A 22,723-nucleotide genomic window follows, 5' to 3' on the forward strand; every position below is an offset into this window, starting at 1 on the left:
CTCTTCATGACCCTATGGACTCTCTGTGGAGTTTTCTTATCAGGGATATTGTACTGGTTTGTCATTTCTTTCTCCAGTGGATCACCTTGGGTCTGAACTCTCTACTGTGATCTGTCTATCTTGAGTAACTCTGCACGGCATAGCTCATAGTTCTTTGAGCTGTGTGAGCCTCTCCATCATGACAAGATAGTGACCCAGGAAGGGAAAAGATATATAGCTTTTTATGAACAAGGAAAGTGATAGTCATTGTGCTTCACCTTGGTCAGGCTCCACTACTTTGCCATGTCCAGTTCTGAGCACTACATTTTAGGAAAGACATGGTACATATGGCAGTGCCCAGAGAAAGGTGACCACTTTCGTGAAAGACTTTGAGATACATCTTGTATAATTAGCTGAAGGAACTAGAAATGTTTAGTTTGGAGAAGATGAGATGTCTTTTAATATTGGGAAGACTCATCATGTAGAAAAGGGATTAGACATGGTTTGCTTGGCCCCAGAGGGCAGAACTGGGAGTACTGGATGGAAGGTACAAAAGCTCGAATTCAGCCTTGAGATCAGGAAAAAAAATTGCCTAATAGTTAAACCTATGCAGAAGTGAATGAGATACCTCATGAGTTAGCAGATTCCCTCTCATTGCAGTTCTCTGAACAATACTTGAGCAGCCCTAAATTGAATGTGCATGGAAGATTTTTGTAGGTATGAGTTAGACCAGAGCTTCTTAAACTTTTTCTACTTGTGATCCCTTTTTTCCCAAGAAATTTTTATGAGACCCCCAAGCATTTAAGTATATAAAATCGTCATACAAATCAAACATTTACTGATAATAAATCATAAAGAAACTTATTTTAAAGCTATTCTTTAGCATATTATTATTTAGTATTTTATATATAATTAAAGATGAAAGCAAATTTGCATATTAATGATATATTTGTTTATTTTTACACATAGAATTTTTTTACAACTCCCTCATTCAGTTATGCAACAGCAAAAGGGATGGTGACCCATAGTTTAAGAAGCTTTGTGCTAGATTAGGGGGCCAATGAGGTCTTCTCTAGCTCTGGTATTCCATGATTCTATGAAATACATAGAGATACCAAGGTAAAAATCCAAGTCTTCTATACCCTTATATTCCAGTAAGGATACATGTACACAAGAGGGTTTGTGAAAAAAAAAATTAAAAGGTAGAAAAGAGAAAACACTGGCAACGATAGGCATAAGGAAAATAATAGGTGACATCTTAGTGGCACTTGGAAGGAAGCCAGGGGTCCAACAAAGAGGGAGTGAGGAGAGAATGAATTCTGCACATGAGCGGCCACTTGTGAAAGACATGGAAACTTTTTTTGAATGTTATATTGTAAACAGCTAGAGGACCAGTTTACCTAGAATAGAGAATATGCGAAAGAAAGTGATAAGTGGAAGCCAGAGTGGAAGGATTTAAATGGCTGGTCTATTTTTCACTAGAGAGGGATTGCAATGAAAGAAATTTGAAAGAAGGAAGGGTTTGAAAAGAAAGATAGTGAGCTCCGGTTTGGACATGCTGAGTTTTAGATGATTTATGCGACATCAAAATCAGGATATTCAAGGGGCAATTGGAAATGCATATTTGTATTTTGTATGTGTCTTTTATAAACTTTCTTGAGTATGTGTATTTCTTGTTGGAATAGAAGTATTTAAGAGCAGACAAAACTGTTTTTTATTTTGGTATGTATGCTTAGTTCTTAGCATAGCACCTTACACATAGAAAGTGTCTAATAAATGTTCATTGAATTGATTTAATTCGAATAGACATGACTTTCAGATACATTTCATAGACTCATGGAATATCAGAGTCAGAGGGTCATCTAGTTATATCTATCAATTTATATAGGCAAAAATACATGCACACATATGTATACACATGTCAGGATATCTATTGTGTATATATATATATATATATATATATATGTTACACATCTATCTATCTGAGAATTATCTGCATAGAGTTGATAATTCAAACTGGTGGGATCAGTGAACAAAATATTAACCAAATAAGATAAGGGTATGGATAGACTTTTAATGCCTGGAACATATGCAAAAACAACATAATTACTACTTCCTATTTTTAAGTCTTGTTGAGTTCTCAACTCTTTTTTCTTCTCTGACTCCTACTTTCTCTTACTTCCTTCTCTGTTGATTTGAGCTAGACTTATTTCTTCCTTTCCACCTCCCTATTATCAGGAATCATGTAGTTACCATGGCTATTTAATCAAAAATTTTCTGGGACAGACATCATTTTCAATATTTTGCTCTGTCTACCAATTATTAAAATAATCCTGAGTTGTATCAGATATCCCCATTTTCACTTTGGAAACATGTACACTATGCCCATGGTCCTCAAAAGAGCAGAGGAGGAAGTATTGTGGCAAAGAAAATCTTAAATTCTTGTATATGTACTTTTAGCTACTACCAACCTTACTCATTTTACAGTGGAACCTAATGACAGCTGACATTTTCAGAGCATGTTTAGGTTTGTGAATTAGGTTAGATTTGTTTAACTTTCTGTATGTCATCTCATTTGAGCCATAGGCCTTGAATGACTCTACTTTTGCTTCTAATTCTGTCCTAGGCATTACAATACTTTTCCTAAGATAAGTCTACAAATACACAAAGATAAACATAGAATCATCAGAATCCACGATTTAGAACTGGAAAGAACATTAAAAATCATTGAATCCAATTCTTTCTCCTTCCCCTCCTCCCCATTTACAGACAATAACACTAAAGCTCAAAAAAAGTTAAGTGACTTGTTCTCATTTGATTGTGAACTTGAGAGATGAGACTCTCTTTTGCCCCTTTTGGTATCTTCAGTATTAGCACAGTGATTGGTACATAGTAGGCAGCTAAGTTGCACAATGGATGGAGTGCCTGGCATAAAGTCAAGAAGACCTGAGTTAAAATATAGCCTCAGATACTTCCTAGAAGTTTGCCTCAGTTTCCTAATCTATCAAATGACGTGGAGAAGGAAATGGCAAACCATTCTAGTATGTTTGCCAAGAAAATCATAAATGGGATGCCAAAGAGATTTAACTGAAATGATTCAACAACAAAATGCATTTAAATAAATGTTTATTGACTGACTTGCCCAAGATCACAAGGCAGTAAATGAGGTTCAAACCTATGTGCTCTGGGGCTTTAAATTCTATGCCTTCCCCACTGTATCACATTGCCTTCCTAATTAGATAGATGCTATTCTTTAGAGCCCAAGTATTTCTTCATTCAAAATCCAATACATTTTTTTTTCTGTAAAGCACAGAGGAAGAAACAACATTAGTCTGGTCAATTCCACGTTGCTCAGTTGGTGTGTCACATCTAACTATGTGTCTAAGTGGTCACAGGATGGTCTTGCCCCAAGTGACAGAAGAGAACACAATGGGTAGTAGAAGCAGAAAGGAAGATTGGGCCAAAGAGAAAACCTTCTTCTTCTTTTTAAATATTTTTATTTTTCAAAATATATGCAAAAATTCACCTTTGCAAAACCTTGTGTTTCAAAATTTTCTCCCTCCTTTCCTTCCTTCCCCTCCCCTAGACAGCAAGTAATCCAATGTATGTTAAACATGTGTAATTCTTCTATACATATTTCCACAATCATCATGCTGCACAAGAAAAATCAGATCAAAAAGGAAAAAAATGAGAAAGAAAAAAAGCAAGCAATGTCTAAAAATAGTAAAAATACTATGTTGTAGTCTACATTCAGTCCCCACAATCTTCTCTCTAGGTGCAGATCATCACAAGTTTGTTGGAACTGACTTGAATCACCTCATTGTTAAAAAGAGCCATGTCCATCAAAACTGATTATCGTATAATCTTGTTGTTGCTATGTACTCTGTTCTCTTAGTTCTATTCATTTCACTCAGCATCAGTTCATATAAGTCTCTCCAGAACTTTCTGAAATCATCCTGCTGATCATTTCTTACAGAACAATAATATTCCATAGCATTCATATACCATAATTTATTTAGCCATTTCCCAATTGATGGGCATCCACTTAGTTTCCAGTTTCTTGCCACTACAAAAAGAGCTGCTGCAAACATTTTTGCACATGTGGATCTTTTTCCATTTTTAATGATCTCTTTTGGATACAAACTCAGTAGAAATACTGCTGGATGGGCTTATTTCCAAACTGTTCTCCAGAATGGTTGGATCAGTTCACAAATCCACCAGCAATGTATTAGTGTTCCAGTTTTCCCACATCTCCTCAAACATTTATCATTATCTTTTTCCTTTCATCTTAGCCAATCTGAGAGGTGTATAGTGATACCTTAGAGTTATCTTAATTTGCATTTCTCTGACCAATAGTGATTTAAAGCATTTGATCATATGACCAGTAATTTCTTCCTCTGAAAATTGTCTGTTCATATCTTTTGATCGTTGATCAATTGGAGAATGGCTTGTATTCTTATAAATTTGAACAGTTTTCTCTTTATTTTAGAAATGAGGCCTCTATCAGAATCCTTGGATGTAAAAAATTTTCCCCAGATTTCTGCTTTCCTTCTAAGAAAAAAAAACTTCTTAACATCTAGACTGTCTAGCAGTGCAATGTGTGACATGAGTTGCTTTTCTTAAAAATGTTCAAAAGCTGCAAGACCTCTCAGACACGTTTTTTAGAGTACATGATGGAGGGGATTTTCCTTCATCTACTTGGAATTGAGGCTCCTTCCAATTCTGAAAATCCATGATTCAGTGACCTTTATTTGATTCTTTCACTAGTACCCTGACTGGGTTAGAAATCAACCACAATTCCCTTTTCATATTTTACTCTGTGAGTTTGATAAGAGAAACCAGGGATTAGAAGAGGTAAAAGGGGATATCAGTCTTCAAGTAATTTTTCTTCTTCTTTTTTCCCCCAGCAGTTCTAACAGCTTTACAATCAATACTTCAAAAGATGTTTTTGTTTTTTTTTCTGGTCATTCATTTCTCTAGTGACCTCTTTTCTGATTCCATTTACATTGGGAATGTCAAGATTAATATGATTCAGGTCAGTACGTTCATTCCTGGGTCAATGAAAAAGAATCTCATGTTTAGAGTACCAAGAGCTAAGTAAATTTATATGGAGCTGAAAAACTATATGAGTTTTAGTATCCTCTATCTCCTTTTCTGTCTCTTTTCCACTGCAGATGCCAAAGAATGGCTGAGTATGCAGGATTATTTTATGTATTCCATGGGTTTCTATAGCAAAAAAATTGATCACCAACTGGCAAGCCTACTGAACATATTTCTCTCAGATGATGAGCCTCTCTTTGTTGACTATGCTGATTTTCAGAATGTGTTTTTATACCCATTTCAGAAATCTTTTTAGTTTGGGAGAATCTGCTCACAGCTCATGGATACTGCCATGTCAGGAGAGACATCAGAGGATTTTTTTTTTTTTTGGGTATCATCATTGGAAGTAGACATTCTAAATTATTTAAAATATTTTATCATAAAGTTTTGTTTGCAGTAAAGAATTTTACCCCTGCAAAGATTTGTAAATACTGCTCTACTATCCACATGGGCAGTTAGGTAGTGCAGTGGATTGTCTGGGAATCAGGAAGGTTCCATCTTCCTGAGTTCAAATCTGGCCTTAGACATTAGCTATCTGACCCTGGGCAAATCACTTAACTCTTTGCTTAAATTCTTTCTTGGTAAAATGAGCTAAAGAAGGAAAGGGCAAACTACTCCAGTGTCTTTGCCAAAACCCCACCAAATGAGGCCATGAGGAGTCAGACATGACTGATATGACTGAACAACAACAAACACTATCCACTAATCCATATTGCTTTTCCAAAATAAGACTCTTATGGTAAATCTATCCGTGTCCCTGGAATCTATCATAATGTCTGGGTTCCTTTTTACAGGTGAGGATATCAAGGATATAAGGAATCCCTTTATGCTTCTGTCTTTCTTCAAGTCTTGCTTCTCTTTAACCTACCTTATTAGTTAATATTAATACTATAGGCAGGTAGGTGGTACAGTGCATAGAGTGCTGGACCTGGAGTAAGGAGACCCGAGTTCAAATTCAGACCCAGATATTTATTAGCTGTGTGACTCCGTGCAAGTCACTTAACTACTCTCTGCCTCAGTTTCCTCAACTATAAAATGGGGATATTAGTAGCGCCTTCTTCCAAGCAATGTTATGAAAATCAAATGAGATAATATTTCTTAAGTGCTTAGAATATAGCAGGCTCTTTATAAATGCTTGTTCCCTTTCCCACCCCATTCAAAAAAAGTTTTGACTTCCCAAAGTCAAGTTTCCTGAAATTCTCTCTCTACCAGAGGAAGCTGCCCTTAATAGCATCTGCGTGCATCAGTCTTCTTCCCATGGCACCTGCTATTTTCTATTGGAATAACTTTGCATAACTTGGTAATCATTCTTGTGTAATTTTTTCTCATGTTGATAGAAAATTCCCCAGAGAGGTGGACTGAAAAGCAAAAATGACTTTATTTGCTGAACCACCAACAAAGCCAGGAGTCACAATCTTATAAAAGCTGTCAACGCTTCGTAAACAACTCTTTTCCAGGGCCAACAGAGAGAAACAAAGGAACACCCTATGTAAACAGACAGTCCCCAGTGCCCAAGAGCAATCATCTTATTAAGACCTGCTGTTGGCTCTTATAATGCTCTCTCCTAGCAAATGTTGGACACCTGACAGCCTAGCCCAAGAGAGAGACTAAACTCCAAGTCACACCCTCCCCATTTATGATGTTGACAACTTCTTATAGCCCTGTAATGTGTAACGTGTCAGGTGTTAGCTAATTTAGAGATATAAAAATCCAGGGTTCAAAGGCACCCTAGGAAATGATCAAGCCCTTGAGCCTCATGTTTCTATCTATAAAATAAGGATAATAATCAGAATCATTAGAAGTATGTAGCTTATTGGATAGAGAATTTTCTTAGAATCTGCAAGACCTGTGTTTAAATTCTACCTCTGATATAAATTATCTCTGCGATTTTGGCCAAATTATTTAATCTGCCAATGCTCCCAGTCAATTCTGTAAGGATATATGTCTCAGAGCAGTTGCCAGTTCGTTGGTAGAGGGTCACAGTTTCCATACTAGTAAAGCCACAGGTCCTGCCTTTTATCTCTCCCATCTCTCCAAAAAATGAGCTAAAATTAAAGAATGGCAACTAAGATTAAGTGATTTTACTCAGCAAATTTCTAAGCTGGAATTTGAATTTGTTTCCTGGTCTCTGATGTAGGCAGTTCTTAAGTTATTAAGTGTTTATTATATACCAAGGGCCTGGGTATTTAAAGATGAGTTAGGTGTTTGTCATACCCAAGGCAATGGGATGGACTTGATAATTTCCTAAGCTGTCTTTGAACCCTGGATTTTCATACCCATAAATTAGTTAACGACACATTACAGGTTGCCAGGGATATGAAAAGAAAAGTTCCACATTTAGAGCATGTTAGCATCAGTTTTAGTCAACAGAGAATTAAGTACCTACACAGTGCCAAACACTGTGCACTTAGGATATAACAAAAAGACAAAAACAGAATCTTTAAGAAACTTAAAATCTATTGGATCTTAGTCAGTTAATAGCATAGAAACAATAGAGCTTAACAAAAATAATTAATTGAACTAAGAGGTTATCATATGCTGCTTCCTCTTCTGAACTAAACTAGACTCATTCTGTGCTCCTTTGCTCCATTCAGAATTGCCCCAGGTGTAATTTATGGTGTTTCTCTGTGTCAGGTTCAAACATTCCTAGTTATAGCTCTGATTAATATGCTAACAATTAGAACAATAGCAACAATAATTCCTACCACACAGCATTATTGCACAATACCTCTAATTATTATTAATGACAGAGTAAAATGATAATAAAACTGCCTATGTCACAGAAGAGTGAGAGTATCAAATAACATTTTGTATGCAAAATACTTTGTAAATTATAAAGTGCTGTGTAAATGTGAACTATTATTTTAAAATATCTGTATAACTATGTGTAGCAAAGAAGAAAATGGTAGGCTTTATTTTTTTTGACTAAAGAGGAAAATTAAGTTTAGACAAGTTTAATGAGTTACCTAATGCCTTATATTTATTTATTATTTTATATTCACACATGACTGAAGGAATGAATTAAAAAAATCTATTATGAATTTAATATGTGCCAGGTAAATGTGCTTCAGGCATAGAAAACAAAAAAGCTTGTTCTCAAGGCTCTTACATTCTAATAGGGAAAGAGAACTTATAGGGAAATAGTGGCCAAAGAAGGGATAATCTTGCAGGGAAGAATGAAGAGTTATGGGTAGGATATAATGGTAGAATTCAGGGAAGTCCTCTAAAGTCTTTTATAACTTGGTCTCTCAGGCAGGAAAGACTAACCATAGCAATTAGACACAGGGTTATAGGAGAGCCCATCTTCTACAACTACGGGAGAAGCAAGGGCATCTCCTGGAACTATGTTCCAATGCCGGTAGGCACAAGCTCAGGCAGACTTGGGCACTGAGGGTAGCAGTAGGCAGCCCATTGTCTTTCCTGCTTATTGCCAACATTGGTCAGTCTGCTCAAGTAGATGGTAAATAGACCAAGAATGAAGAAACGTTATGGATCAGTACGAGCAAAAAGAGAAGGAAACTAAGGATTGTGTTTTGGGAAATAACAATATTCTTGTATGTATGTATGTATGTGGGTACAGAGAGATAGAGATCTCCACAGGCAGATGGAAACAAGGGGAGAGAGAGAGAGAGAGAAAAAGAGAGAGAGAGAGGGAGAGAGAGAGAGAGAGAAACAGAGACACAGAAAGAGAGACAGAGAGACAGAAAAACAGAGAGACAGTGACAGAGACAGAGAGAGACAGAGAAAGAAAGAGAAAGAGAGACAGAGAGAGAGACAGACAGAAAAACAGAGACAGAGACAGAGACAGAAACAGAGGAGACAGAGACAGAGAGACAATCAGATGGAGAAAGACAGGCAGATGGAGACAACCAGAGAGAAAGAAACAAAGTGAGATAGAAAGAAAAATGAGGGAGAGAGGGAGGGAAAGAGGGAGGAAAAGAAACAGAGAAACATACACACAGAGGAGATAGAGACAGAGAGCTAGAAAGAGAGAGATAGACAGAGACACAGAGAGGGACAGAAAGACAGAGACAAGAGAGACAGAAAAACACACACACACAGAAAGACAGATAGGGAGACAGACACACAGAGAGAAACCCATGGTTCTCTCTATCTCTGTCTTACTCTGTGGGTATATATATAAATCTATATCTGTATCTATATCTATATATGTATGTATGTGTGCATATACTTACAAGCATACAAACCTGGCAATGGGAGGGGCTAAGTAAATGCATATTGACTAATTGATCCCCACAAAATTGAACTTCATTTGATGTTTTCCAATTCTTTACCATCTTGGCTGTTCTCCTTTGAACAAACTCTAATATGTAAGTTTCATTCCTAAAATGTGATATTCAGGACTTAATACTCTAGGAACAATTTATCAATTTTATTCTTATTCACAACAATAATAATCGGAATTATTTCTATAGCCAGAGAGTGGTCAGTCTGGAACTAAGCCTTGGACATAATAGGCAGTGAGGATCATGTTAATTCAGGCTTGATCCCATACTTGTAGTGCCCCCTTCCAATTAACCTTACTAGCCTCTGAATGTTTTTGGTACTGAAGTATCCAGATTAAAAGCAGGGCTGTACTAAATTTTGGCAATCTGGTACCTGGAAACAAGTTACATATCAAGATAACATTGCCAAGGGGCAACTAGATGGTCCAGTGGGTCGAGCTGAGTTCAAACCCAGCCTCAGATATTTATTAGCTGTGTGACCCTAGGCAAGTCACATCTCCAAAAAAAGAGAAAGATTACATTTTCATATACTCTGTGGGTAGGTTTGTACCAGGAATGTAGGATTATTTCATCATAGAGAAAACTATACTAAATCAAAACATATTAATAATATATACAACAAAACCATAAGCTTTTATCAATATATGCTGAAAATATTTTTGATAAAATCCAACACTTATCTCTACCTAATTCTCTAGAAATCATAGGAATAGATATGCCTTTCTTTAACATAGTAAATAGTATTTATCTAAAGCGAAGATCAAAAACTGAGAAAAGTGAGAGGTCTTTATAATAAAATCGAGGGTAAATCAAACATGCCTATTATCACCACTACTGTTTAATATTGTCCTAGAAATGCTAGCAAGAACAAAATTGAGGGAATAAGCATGGGCAAAAAAAATGAAGTGACAATTTTTTGCAGATGCTATGATGATGTACTTAGAGAATACTAGAGAGTCAATTAAGGAATTAATTGAAATAATTAAAACCAGCAAAGTTGTAGACTTTAAGGTTGATACATACAAATAATCAGGGCTAGAAAAAGAAACTTTGTTCCAAATAACTATAGAAGCTAAAACATATTTGGGAATGAAGCTATTGAGATTCACCTAAGGACTATTTGATTCTAAATAGAAAATACTGACAAAAATAAAGGTAGACCTAAAAGATTGGAGAAACATTAATTGCTAATGCATCGGTCAAGCTAATATACTAAAAATGATTATGCATCTAAAATAATTAACTTATTTAGTGGTGTACCAATTATACTCCCCCAAAAAGAATATTTTATGGGCCTAGAAAAAAATAATGAAATTGATATGAAAGAACAAAAAGTCAAGAATTTGAAGGGTAATGATGAAAAAATGGGAAGGAAAATCTATCAATACCAGCTCTTACAATGTATTAGGAAGCAGTAATAATTAAAACAATTTGGTACTAGTGAGAGAGAGAATGAGAGAATGAGGGGGGATTGAAGAGGGAAGGAGGGAAAGAGGGAAAGAGGGAGAGAGAGACACACACAGACAGAGACAGAGGGAAAGAGAAATAATAGTAGTTGTGGAACAGAGGCACATGAAATATAGAAACAAACACTCCTGGCAGTGTTTGATGTATCCAAAGTCCCCAGTTACTGATAGAAGGACTTGCTATTTAACAAAAACTTTCAAAGAAATTGTACAGTTTCTGCTTTTAGTTTAAGGTGCTTTGTGGGGGACAGAGGGAGTAATTTCCATTTCCCTTCTTTTTTCTATTATTTGAAGTCTTTTTGTCAACTGTAATTCCATGGTGGCAGCAGACTGATCCCTTGGATGGATTGTGATTTCCCAGAAATTCTTAACAATTTTGTAAATTTGTAAATCATTTCCTGATTTTGTTATCAAGAACCAGCAATTCCACTTTTGATTAATTTCGTTCCCCCTCTCCCCCCAAATAGTGTAATGGCTTAGAGTTAGTTGTTACTAATTAACTAAAGTTGCTATCTTTATTGCTATCTTTAATCACTTAGAAGTTGACTATCAAGAAAACGGTGATTCCAGTGAATCAATTAGGTGAAATTGATGTATAATATATGTATTAAAAAAAAAAACAGAAGAAAGTTCAGAAGGGGACATAGGCAAACAGGTCTATGTTTTTAAGTTTTATTGATCTCATTTGTTTTTTATAGCACAGTCATTTCTAGATATATTTTCACAAAGCCAAGTTGTTTGAGAAAAGCAAAAAAGAAAAATTAATGCAACATTATATTTTCATATATTTAGAACTGGAATAAATCTTAAAGGTATCTAGTCTAAATCCTTCATTTTACAAAGGAGGAAACTGAGGCACAGAAAGTTGAATACTTAAAGTCGCAAAAAGATGAATTGGCTCGGCAGTATTTGAAATAAGGTGCTGGGACTCTAAGTTCATTATTTCAAGTCAGCCTATATCACACCATAATACCTCCTGTTAATAGAGCTAGACTTTGGGCAGGAATGCTAGTACACTCTGGGGGAGCATTGTTTGATCTTGTCCAAGTCTTCATGATCCTATTTGGGATTTTCTTAGCAAAAATACTGGATTGATTTGCCATTTACTTTTCCAGTTCATTTTGTGGATGAGGAAACTGAGGCAAATTGGATTAAGTGACATGGCTAGGGTCACACAGGTAATAAGTGTTTAAGGTCACATTTGAATTTAAAAAGATGAATCTTCCTGCTTCCCAGTCCAGTGTTCTATCCATTACCCCACCTAACTGTAGAAAGGGCCACTTCAAATGTTTCTCTGGGATTTGCCAGACATACTTGGCCCAAGTTCTATGCACATCTATGCATTCCACTGCTACTGGCCTATAGTTCTTTGTTGCTCTATCAAGAGGAAAGGGGCACATTTCATTATTTGTTCACAAGGACAATAACTTTCTTCCTTTCAGGGATCTGTTCATTTACATTGCTGTAGGCAACATGTATATTATTCCTGTGATCATCTTTATTTTGCCCTGCATTAATTACTAATAGTCTTTCCCTGTTTCTCTGTATTCCTCATAATTTACACTTCTCATGGCATGGTAATATCCCATTATATTCATATGTCATAACTTGTTCAGCCAGTCCCTAGTCAATGAACACATATTTTATTTATAATTTTTATTGCTATGAATATTTTGATATTTACTTTTCCCCTCTCTTTTCCAATTCCTAAGGGATTATTGGGTCAAAGGTTATTAGAGTTTAATTGCTTTTTGTGCAGAATTACAAATAGTTTTCCAAAATGGTTAGAACAATTCATATATCTATCAATAGTATATTAGTTATAACTTCTGTCACTGATTGTTATCTTTATTAATTTGTGGGATATGAACTGAAATCTCAGAGCTGCTTTATTTTGCATTTATCTTGTTATATTCCACGACAACCTTTAAACAAACAAAATTGTGCTCATCTCATCTTATCTAAAATGTTGCTCCTAATATTTTGCTATTGGATTTTATGTATGAAACATCTCTTTTCAGTGGCCAACTCTGGTCACCAAGAAAATAAATAATGCATTTTTTCTATGTCTTTAGCATATTCCAAATAAAGGAAAACATTTATTTTACCTAACTCATAATGCCACAGATATGACGAAGATATTTTTCCTATTTAATGCTTTTCAAGAAATATTTTGTGTTTTGACTATATTTTGAGGTCTTTTTCTAGGAGTTTATTATAATTTAGAATCTAAAAGTTCAGCTTGTTTTTTCATGTTAAGATTACAAACAAGGGTACTTTTGGTTTATTTACGTTATTAAATGAGAATCTGAGGTGCAAAAGGAGACTTCAGATAGAAGCTTGTTACCTAGTTAGGTCTCCTATCTTATCATGCTAAGTCTCATCGTTGTGATCTAAGCCTCCTCTTTATAATTATTACAATTTAGAATCTAAAAGTTCAGCTTGTACATGTTTTAAGATCATGTACAAGGTAGTTTTGATTTATTTACGTTATTAAATGAGGATCTGAGGAGCTAAAGGAGATTTCAGATAGAATTTAGTTATCCATTTGAGTCTCCTATCTTGTCATGCTAAATCTCATTATTATGATCTAAGCTTCTTCTTTATCCAAACTCCAAGTTTATAGTAGTTTTAGTACAGGTAGCTCATCATAGTACATCAGTCTTATGTTTGATGGTATATTTTTTTAAAATATGGAGGGAAATCATTACTATTTGTTGAATAAAACAAAAAAGTTTTTGTGTTGAACAATCTTTTGGTTCTTTACAAATCAGAAAAAAACCACCAAAAGCATTTTATGAGATGCATCTCTTCAACCAGTTGGCATCTAATATCACCTAGACTGAGTACAGCTTAAGTGAGAGGCCTAAATCTCATACAATTCATCTATTTTGCAAACAAAATAGAAATCTTATGCTTATAACTAGTGGGGTAAGGTTTTATTTCTGGTATTTAAAGGTTAGTTAATGAAATCCATAATTTTGTTCAGATGATTGACACATTTACAAGGTAGATTGAAATTAAGTATTGCATACCAAGGTCTACAAATATAAAATCTTTGAGAAAATAAGATTAAAAATAAAAAATGGTTTACCAAATGGTGCTTGCTAAACAACTGACAAAGCAACCTGCAACATATCAAAGTTTCACACTTTGAACACACATGAATATATTCTAAACTCTCCTGTTACATAGTATGTAAGGCCTTCACAAAAGATTAAAAAAAAACTAACCAACTCTAATTTCCTGCAATTTATTAGCTCCTTATATTTCCCTTCTTTAATTGACCAAATCATATTTTATATTTATCTTATATATCTATTAAGTTTATATCAGAATTAGTGGGCTGGTCAATAAGGGTAGATTGTAAAAATATTACACTCACATTTTAAAAACCAGCATCAGAACCCAAAATTATGCTTTCATACAGGTATTAATAGTTGATGAGTCTGACTTTTTTCATTTCTACTCATTGCTTGTGGTTCTGCTTTGTGAGGCCAACCAGAGCAAATAAGATTTCTTTTCTATAGGAAAGGCTTTTAGATACTGGAAGATATACACAATATTGTGATTAAGTGCATGGAGTCCTAGAATGCCAACAAGTCTGCTCAGTGAAATCTGTAGTAACTATAAAGAAATAAGTCTAATCATCCACAAAATAATAGGAAGTCAATACAAATGAGTATTTCACAAAATATTATATGAACCTGGGTGGGGAAGACATTCCCCATGAGGGAAGTCAGCCCTCATAATTATCTTAGGTTTTGCAAGTGGACAACAATTCATGGAAGATTTCATAGAGCAGCTGGCAATTAAACTAAGTCTTGAAGAATGTGTTCTTTTTGATTCCGCTGCCCATTTTATCTGTTTCTGAGAATTCATTTCCCATATGTTCATTTCCCACCATTGGATCACACCAGAATGTAGGATCTCCATCTTAAAAACTCTTCATTGGCTTGGGGATTTCATCATAATTTCTATCATAGTAATTCAATCCACAACTTACAAGGGCACATTTGTTCCTGAAAGGATTCTCTCACAGTATACTAACAGAATCACCAATCACACCATCTCCTCAGGGTAACAGGTGGTAGCCACCTGTGCAAACATGATAAACTGGTTCTACAGAATCATGTATATTATTGAACATGGCAATTGCATGGCTTTCAAGGATAAGATATTAGCAGATAGAGGTTGGAGGAGCAGAGAAACAATGTAAATAAAATTTTGATTTGGAAAGAGTGAAGTCTCTTCAAAGAATATTGAATAATTCAGTTTGGTCGGACAGCATGGTAATGAATTTTGGGGGAGGAAGATCTGAGTTCAAATCTGTCCTCAAATACTCAATCTGTTTGACCCTGAGCAAGATTCTTTGTATCCGAAGTCATATTTGAACTCAGGTCCTCCTGACTTCAGGGCTGTGCCACCTAGCTGCCTCAATTGCCTTGTATTTTTAATGATCTCAAATTTTTCCATAAGCAAGTAGTCTATAGAGCAATGGGAAGAGCATAAGGAGTATAAGTCGCCTGCTCCATATTATTATTGATCATGATTATTCTGCACAAGTGATGGAAGAACTAAGATTCTCATTTCCTTGGAGTCTGCTAAGCCTGACCATTAATACATATTGCCTTTTAAATTTTTCCAGTACAGAATAGGAATATCAGAATTATGTTTTTAATGGAAATATAATTAATTATACCATTAAACATTTAAAGAAAAACAAATGATGTAAGAGACATTATTGAAGACATTCATTCCTGAAAACAAGGTCTAGATCATATAACAAGAATGAGGAACAGCCAGTAGACTGAGAATTTCATTGGTATTCTGAGACATCCAAAAAATTCTAAGAAATTCTCTAGTAATTTGGGTGAATTTTTCATGAAGTGTGGCTAAGATGTGTAGAAAGAAATTGTACATAATGAGAAAATGTTTTTGGGATGTGATTGGCTTCACGAGGAGTATCTATATCTATGACATCATTGGACCATTTTAGTATGAAAGTATATTTAAAGGAAAGGTAACTAAGATGGTAACAGCAGGAATGAATGAAATTAAAGGGATGGAGGAAGAAGACTAGGCAAAGGGAAAATCAATAGGACATATTGACTAGCTGGGAATAAGAGATGAGAGAGCAGAAAGAGTCATGGATGGCTTGTCCATAGGCTGAAATAGATACCTTCATTTTAACTGTAATCTCTCTTTTAGTCATTGTAGCATTTAAAATATGAAAGAGAATTCTATGGTTTCATGGGCTGAACAATTAACACATAACTCAGATCTTAGTTCTGGCAAGTTCCCTCCCTGGAGCTCTACTTCTTCATCTATAAAATAGAACTACAATGGACTATGATTGTATATAATTAACATAGATAATTATGACTATCTTTCCAGATATGAAGTGCTATGTAAATCTGTGTTTTTATTACTCTGAACAAGTTAATAAGGATGGAGAGATAGGATTAACAATTGATGTCTTGGACTTGTACTGGTCTGTTAGAGGGGCTGCAAAACTTAGGAACCTAAAAACGGAACTAAGAAATCTCATGAGTTTCTGGACATATAGGTCTTCTTTTTCATGGTCTGTTGCTAGAACAGAGGACTTAGACCTTCTTGCAGTATAGTGCCAGTAAACTTGTATCCTAGATTTCACACCTACTTAGCAAACAAAAGTCAACCCATCATATAAACAAACCACAGGATGGGTTGTGTGAAAATGAAGCCAGAAACTTATAAACCTAAGGACGGGACCAGCTAATACACAACCTGATCTATTTAATCTTGTCACTGAAAGATTATTGTTACAGGATTTAAAAAAAATTTATTCATTCATGTATACTTTTGTGCCATGGTGGAAAAGAATTCCGAACTAGGAATCAGGAAACTTGATTTCAAAATGTGACTCTCCAAATTATTATATGTGTGACCCTGGACATGTCACTTCAATTCTCTGAGCCTCAATTTTCTTGTTTGTAAAATATGGCTAAAATATTGTCTTTTTCTTGCCATCCTCGGAATCCCAAATCCTAACCCTTGATGCACAATTTTTAGAAGCTGGGAAGCATGAAATCTCTGGGAACAGTATCAATGAATGAAACCCTTTTCCTTTTATTAAGTTTCACTTGACTTAATGACTCACTAAAGAGCTAAGAATGTTTAGTTTTCTATGTATAAAAAACAACATTAAGAAAGCAACAGAATATGCAGGATTGCTCAACCCCGTCAGTTCAATTGGACAAACAGTTATTAAATACCCACTGTACCAACAGCTCCCAGAGTTGTTGTGAGGATATGACTTTATAAAACATTACACACATATGAGTTATTATTCAATTAAACAAATTGTGCAGTAGCACAATGACTGGCACATACTAGGTACTTAATAAGTGCTTGATAACTGATTCACAGAGCTTACATAGGTCATAGGACCTTAAAAATAGTATCTATTTTTCTTGTCTTCTCCCCATGTATTATGAAAGAAAGAGGTAGTCATCCTCACTGCTGCAAGTATCTGTGTTCCTCATCTAGGAGCATGGTGCAGTAGAAAGAGTACTGACTATAGCGTCAAGGGTTCAAATCCTGTCTTTGTCCATCTGAACTCAAACTAGTTACTTTGTTTGTGTCTCAGTTTCCTCATCTGAAATGAAAGCAGTTAGACTAGATGACCTCTGCCTTCCCTTCCAGTTTTAGAAGCATAATTTTATGATTTAGCTATGTTGATAAAGATTAAGACTCAGAATGCTTGGATGGTCCAGAGCTCCATCTACTAAGCACAATAGTGTATTTGTCAAAGCCTTTATCTAATTCATCTGCCCTGCTCTATCTTTGTCTTTTTTCTTAGAATCCTAGAATCTGAGAGTTGTAAAGTAGCTTAGAGATGATTTCATTTAGCTTCCACCCTATATAAGAACCTCTACTACAATATTCCCAAGAAGCTGTCATTCAGTTTCTGATTAAACATTTCCAATGATGGGAATCTAAAGAGGCAACCGGAACCATTCCCTCGATACCACCAATTGTTAGAAAATGTTCCTCCATGGAGCCCTGAAGCAAGCCTTCCTGAAAATAAGGAAGAACATTCTTCTTCATTACAGAAAACAAACTGAATTGAAATGATTGTTGTGGGAGACTCGGGGATGGTAGGGAGGGGTTGGAAGCTGAGTGCTTTTATTATATGAAGTATGTCTCCCGAGTTTGTCCAATCTCCCTTCATCTCGGTTTTGAGACTCGTGTGGAGCATAGTCTGAGCTTAACCTAACCTTAGTTCACTAAGAAATGGCAGCTCATGCTTAATTTTGGGGCAGCTAAGTGGTACGGTGGGTAGAGTGCCAAACCTAGAATCAGAAAGCCCTTTAGTTTGAATCTAGCATCAGATATTTCCTGACTGTGTGATACTGGACAAGTCACCTACCTTCTGTCATTCTCTGTTTTCTCACTGGTAAAATGGGTATAATAAGAGCACTTACCTCCCAGAGTTGTTATGAAGATAATAGGAAACAATGTTTGTAGTATGCTATATAATGCTGTTGTTGTAATTATTAATATTTTCCATTACTACTCTTTACATACTTCATGTTCTTATTATTTCCCAGGCTTAATATTCCATTTTCCACCTTCTCCACTGTACAGGCTGGCCCCCATTCCTGGAATTATCTCTTGGAATCCCCTGATCTCTTAAAAGTTCAGCTTATAATACTACTTCCTTTAGAGAGCCTTCCCCATCCTCTCTAGTTCTTAGTGGTATTGTTTCATTAAACTACCATGTAGATATTTATCTGTTTGCAATTTTAAATCCCTAGATACCACTTCTTGAGAGGAAGGGCCTGGATAACCTGATTGTATGAGAATTATAATGAAATGTAAAAAAGTACATTGCATATGTGGTTACAAAGCAGTCACCACATGGTTCTTTGATCAACTATAAAGGCATTCAAAAGGATACCCATCAACCTCTGTCTCCGCCTTGGTGGGATCCTTTGGGGGAACTTTGCTGTTGGTTTATGCCTTTGCTGATGGCATCTAATGGAGACCTCTCTCTCTTAGGCCAGTGTAAGATTCCATGAAAATGGGCCTCTGTCTTTTGAATTTTCATTTTTAATTTTAGGTGAAGGATTAATCTGGAGGTTTTATGTGAGTTTCAAAATATTAAGAGAGTGAGTCCCTGGGAATCTGAGCATTGAGGCTTTCCAGCTTCCTAAAATCATAGAATCCCAGCATAGAGGATTCTGGGAGTTGAGTTCATGTAATGTTTTAAGCCCAGCAATGATGATTTGTGATGTGAGGACCTTATGGAGGACTCAATAGATAGCAATATTATATTTGTCTATGTCTATTAAAAAGCTCTTAAATCTGAGTTCATTCTCCCCAGAGACCAAGTTGTTATAGGGGAGAGTAGCCCCAAAATGTTGGGGGGAAATGTACTTTTGTTATTTTTCTACTTTTAAAGTAAATATCCCTTTAAAAAACTAATTGATAGTAAATTATTAAATGGGACTGGTATTAGCCATTCACTGGCACCTGACAGTGAGAAGAGCATAACCAGGGGGTATTTGAACCCATTGCATTAAAGAAGAGACTTGCCACGGCATGAGAGTACCCCAGAACTGTGAGGGGGAGATATATATGGCTGATTCTGGGATGGTGGGCCAGGGCCTGCTCACTCTAAAGCTAAGCACTTTGAGCTAAGCTGTTTTAAAGTTTCATTTGTATTCCTAGCACATTGGCTTCTCCATAGCATTTAGGGGTCTCACACCCAGTAAACACTTAATGAATGCTTGTTGATTTGACTTGCTGAGTAGGAGGTTAATGAATATTATTTTGGATTGGATTTTATTGGTGATCAATCAATCTTTTCATGTTGTTCTGTTAATAATAGACACATAATCCATTCCTGGGCAATAGAATATAGTGGAAGGATGACGGGACCTGGAGTCAGGAGAGACCTGGATTGGAATCCTATCTTGGACACTATGACCATAAGCAAATTGTTTAAACTTTCTTAGCTAAGATTTTTCCACATCCATATAATGGGGACAATAACATCTGTATACCTATGTAACAAAATACTTGTGGAACTTAAATGAAACAATATACTTCACAAATCTCAAAACACTATATGAGTCACCATTACTTTTGTTACTACTATACTGATTTCCAACTTTGGAGGACCTTCCAGGGCTTTTATTGCACAGGATCTCAGATTCATCTCCAGTCCATCAGGAAGCATTCCAGTATTTAATTTTATATTTATAATTTATTCCAGTATTTAATTTAATGGAGGGTATAGATATCATGGCCAGAATCTAAAAAACTAGTGACTGGAGATAAAGGGCCCTGGTTCAATCTTACCTATAACACTTAGTAAGTACCTGGGTAACTTTGAACAAGTGTCTTAATCTCTTTTGCCTTTGGCTTCCTCATCTATGGAGTGAAGTGGTTAGATTAGATGGCATCTAATATTTCTTCCATCTTTATTTTTTGAACATAATAGGTTTTTATTTTCAAAATATATGCAAAGATAGTTTTCAACATTTTCAGCATTTCAACATTGCAAAATCTTGTGTTCCACCTTTTTTCTTCCTCCCTTCCTCTCCTCACCTAGACAGCAAATAATCCAATATAGTCTAAACATGTGCAATTCTTCTATACTATCTATTTTTTTTTTGGATGAGAATTATGTGACTTTCTCCGGGCCACACAGCTAGAAGTATTAAGTGTCTGAGGCTGGATTTGAATTTTGGTCCTCCTGATTCCAGGGCTGGTGCTCTATGCACTGACCATCTAGCTGTCACTACCTGAAGCTTTTGAAAAGGACAGACACAAGCATGTCAGAAAGTCCAAAAAGGATTCTGGCTGCTGGGGAAGGAACAGAAGAATTCATGGCTGAAGAGGAGAAAGGGGGATAGCTTTCCTTTGATGTTTAGCCTGACTCCAGCTTGGGTCCTCGACTGGACACAAGAGTTTGATACTGTGTCATCAATTTCTCTCCACCATATAGAGAGTACATTTCAGGCCTATGCCAAATCTTGCTTGCGTACCGAGTGACTTTATAACCCTGCCAAAATAAAAATGTTATAAGCTCTTCAATGCTATAAATACAACTTGCCTCTCTGGCTCAGCTCCTCAGTGAGAAAAGAGAAGAAAAAAAAAGTTCTAAAATAGGCTTGTGATCTGAAAATAACAAGGGAAAATATAGCTACACAGCTATATCTATATATTTATATACATATATTCACATTTATGTGTATATGTATATATATGAGAGAAAGTCACAGTCTTAGTACAATTTAAAGTTTTAATAGTTAAGACTTTATTAAGAATATTGGAACATTGTGTATATGTGTGTATGAGTGTATATGTACACATACATATAAACATATATATATATAATGTATATATATATTCACACACATACACATATACAAATATCAAATGGATGTGTTCTCAGTGTTAACTTTTCCTCAAGGAAGTAGACACATGAGAATCTTTGTCATAGACTTATTGTTACTATATTAAACTGAACCACAAAAGCAAAAAGCTTGCATCTATTTTAAGCAAGTCTAAAGACGTGGTCACATGGCAAAATTGGATATGATCCCCATCATTCATAATCTGCCTTCAAATAGAAAAGACATGAGCTCTGAGGATAAAAAAGTGAGGCTTTTTTTTCATATCATTGACTTGAAAGCTCATTGTCCTCCCCTCTCAGGAAAAGGGAAACTATGCTTTAATTTTAGGGATGTGATTTGATTTTATATGTAACCCAGATTTCCCATCTAGCATGATATATCTCTCTCCAGAAGAGACAGTACTACTAATAGTAGCTCCTTTCCTAAATTTGCAAAGGACTCAGTCAGTCTATAAAATTTTAAAGTGACCACTGTATACTAACTTCTGCTTGGGGCCATCTCAGGTTTTGGAAAACATGTTTCTAGTCACATAATCTTAGAGTTGGAGAAGACCTTCTGGATATTGTGTTATAGTGGAAAGAACCCTAGATTTAGAGTTAGAAAACCAAGCATAAAATTTAGCTTTGACACCATCCGTCTCAGTTTTCTGATTTAGGTTAAAAAGAAGGGTTTTTAAAAAATTGGATTAGTCCTCTTTCAATTTGGTCTGAGAAGAATCAGGACTATCATATTCCTGAAAACTAGTCTGTTAGCCTTTACTTAAAACACTGAGAGGGTGTCTAGTACCTCCAAGGGTATTGTATTATTCTTTTGCACAGCATCCAGTGATGGGAAAGCTTTTCTGAATAATCAGCCTAAATCTGTATTATTGAAAGTTTTACTCACTACTATTAGTTTTGCAAACTGGGATTTAACAGAAGAAGTGTAATCCCTCTTTCATCTTAGAAAGTCACATGGAAAATCACTGAAATCAGTTATTAGGATTCCCCAAATCTTTTCCTCTCTAAGCTGAGCACCCCCAGTTCCTTTGACTCATTCTTATGTAACATGAACTTAAGACTCTTCACCACTTTTTCATCCTTCTTTGCACTTTCCTGTTTAATCTTCTTATCAATATTACTCAAACTTACCTTTGGTCTCTTCCACTGAGGGCTTTCAATATCTTTTTCTTTCAGGAGTCTCTGCCCTATGGCACTGTTATTGGCTGGGAACATGTCATCTTCAAAAAGCCTGCCACTCTTTAAACACCAATTCCTCAAGGAGATGAAGTCCTGGTTTTTGAATCGTATAATGTTGTCCATGGTGTTGGAATATTGTGGCCTCATATGGTCATGGAACATGGCTTCTCCAAAGAGTAGCTCCTTTCTCTGGTAAGAAAGAAAGAATTTTGGTGAGAGTGATGTACCTATTCTTTAATGGTTTCTTTTGGCTTACTCCACACATGTGACAATGTTCACATAACACTGTCTCAAAATACACAGAAGGCATTGTGAATCCAGTCAAATAAGTGGGTACATTG

At 35.6% G+C, this 22,723-nt stretch overlaps 1 protein-coding gene across 1 annotated transcript in view; it reads right to left on the reverse strand.

Moving 5' to 3' along the window:
* Positions 1 to 22,723, reverse strand: part of LOC127548625 (calpain-13-like) — an 85,289-nt gene that overhangs the window by 37,854 nt on the left and 24,712 nt on the right. Inside the window, exon 2 of the mRNA XM_051976111.1 lies at positions 22,335 to 22,571. Coding sequence (XP_051832071.1) covers positions 22,335 to 22,544 — 210 coding nt within the window. The 5' untranslated portion in view covers positions 22,545 to 22,571. The remainder of the gene's footprint in view (positions 1 to 22,334; positions 22,572 to 22,723) is intronic.

This window comes from Antechinus flavipes, chromosome 2 (genome assembly GCF_016432865.1).
Source record: "Antechinus flavipes isolate AdamAnt ecotype Samford, QLD, Australia chromosome 2, AdamAnt_v2, whole genome shotgun sequence".
Lineage (NCBI taxonomy): Eukaryota > Metazoa > Chordata > Mammalia > Dasyuromorphia > Dasyuridae > Antechinus > Antechinus flavipes.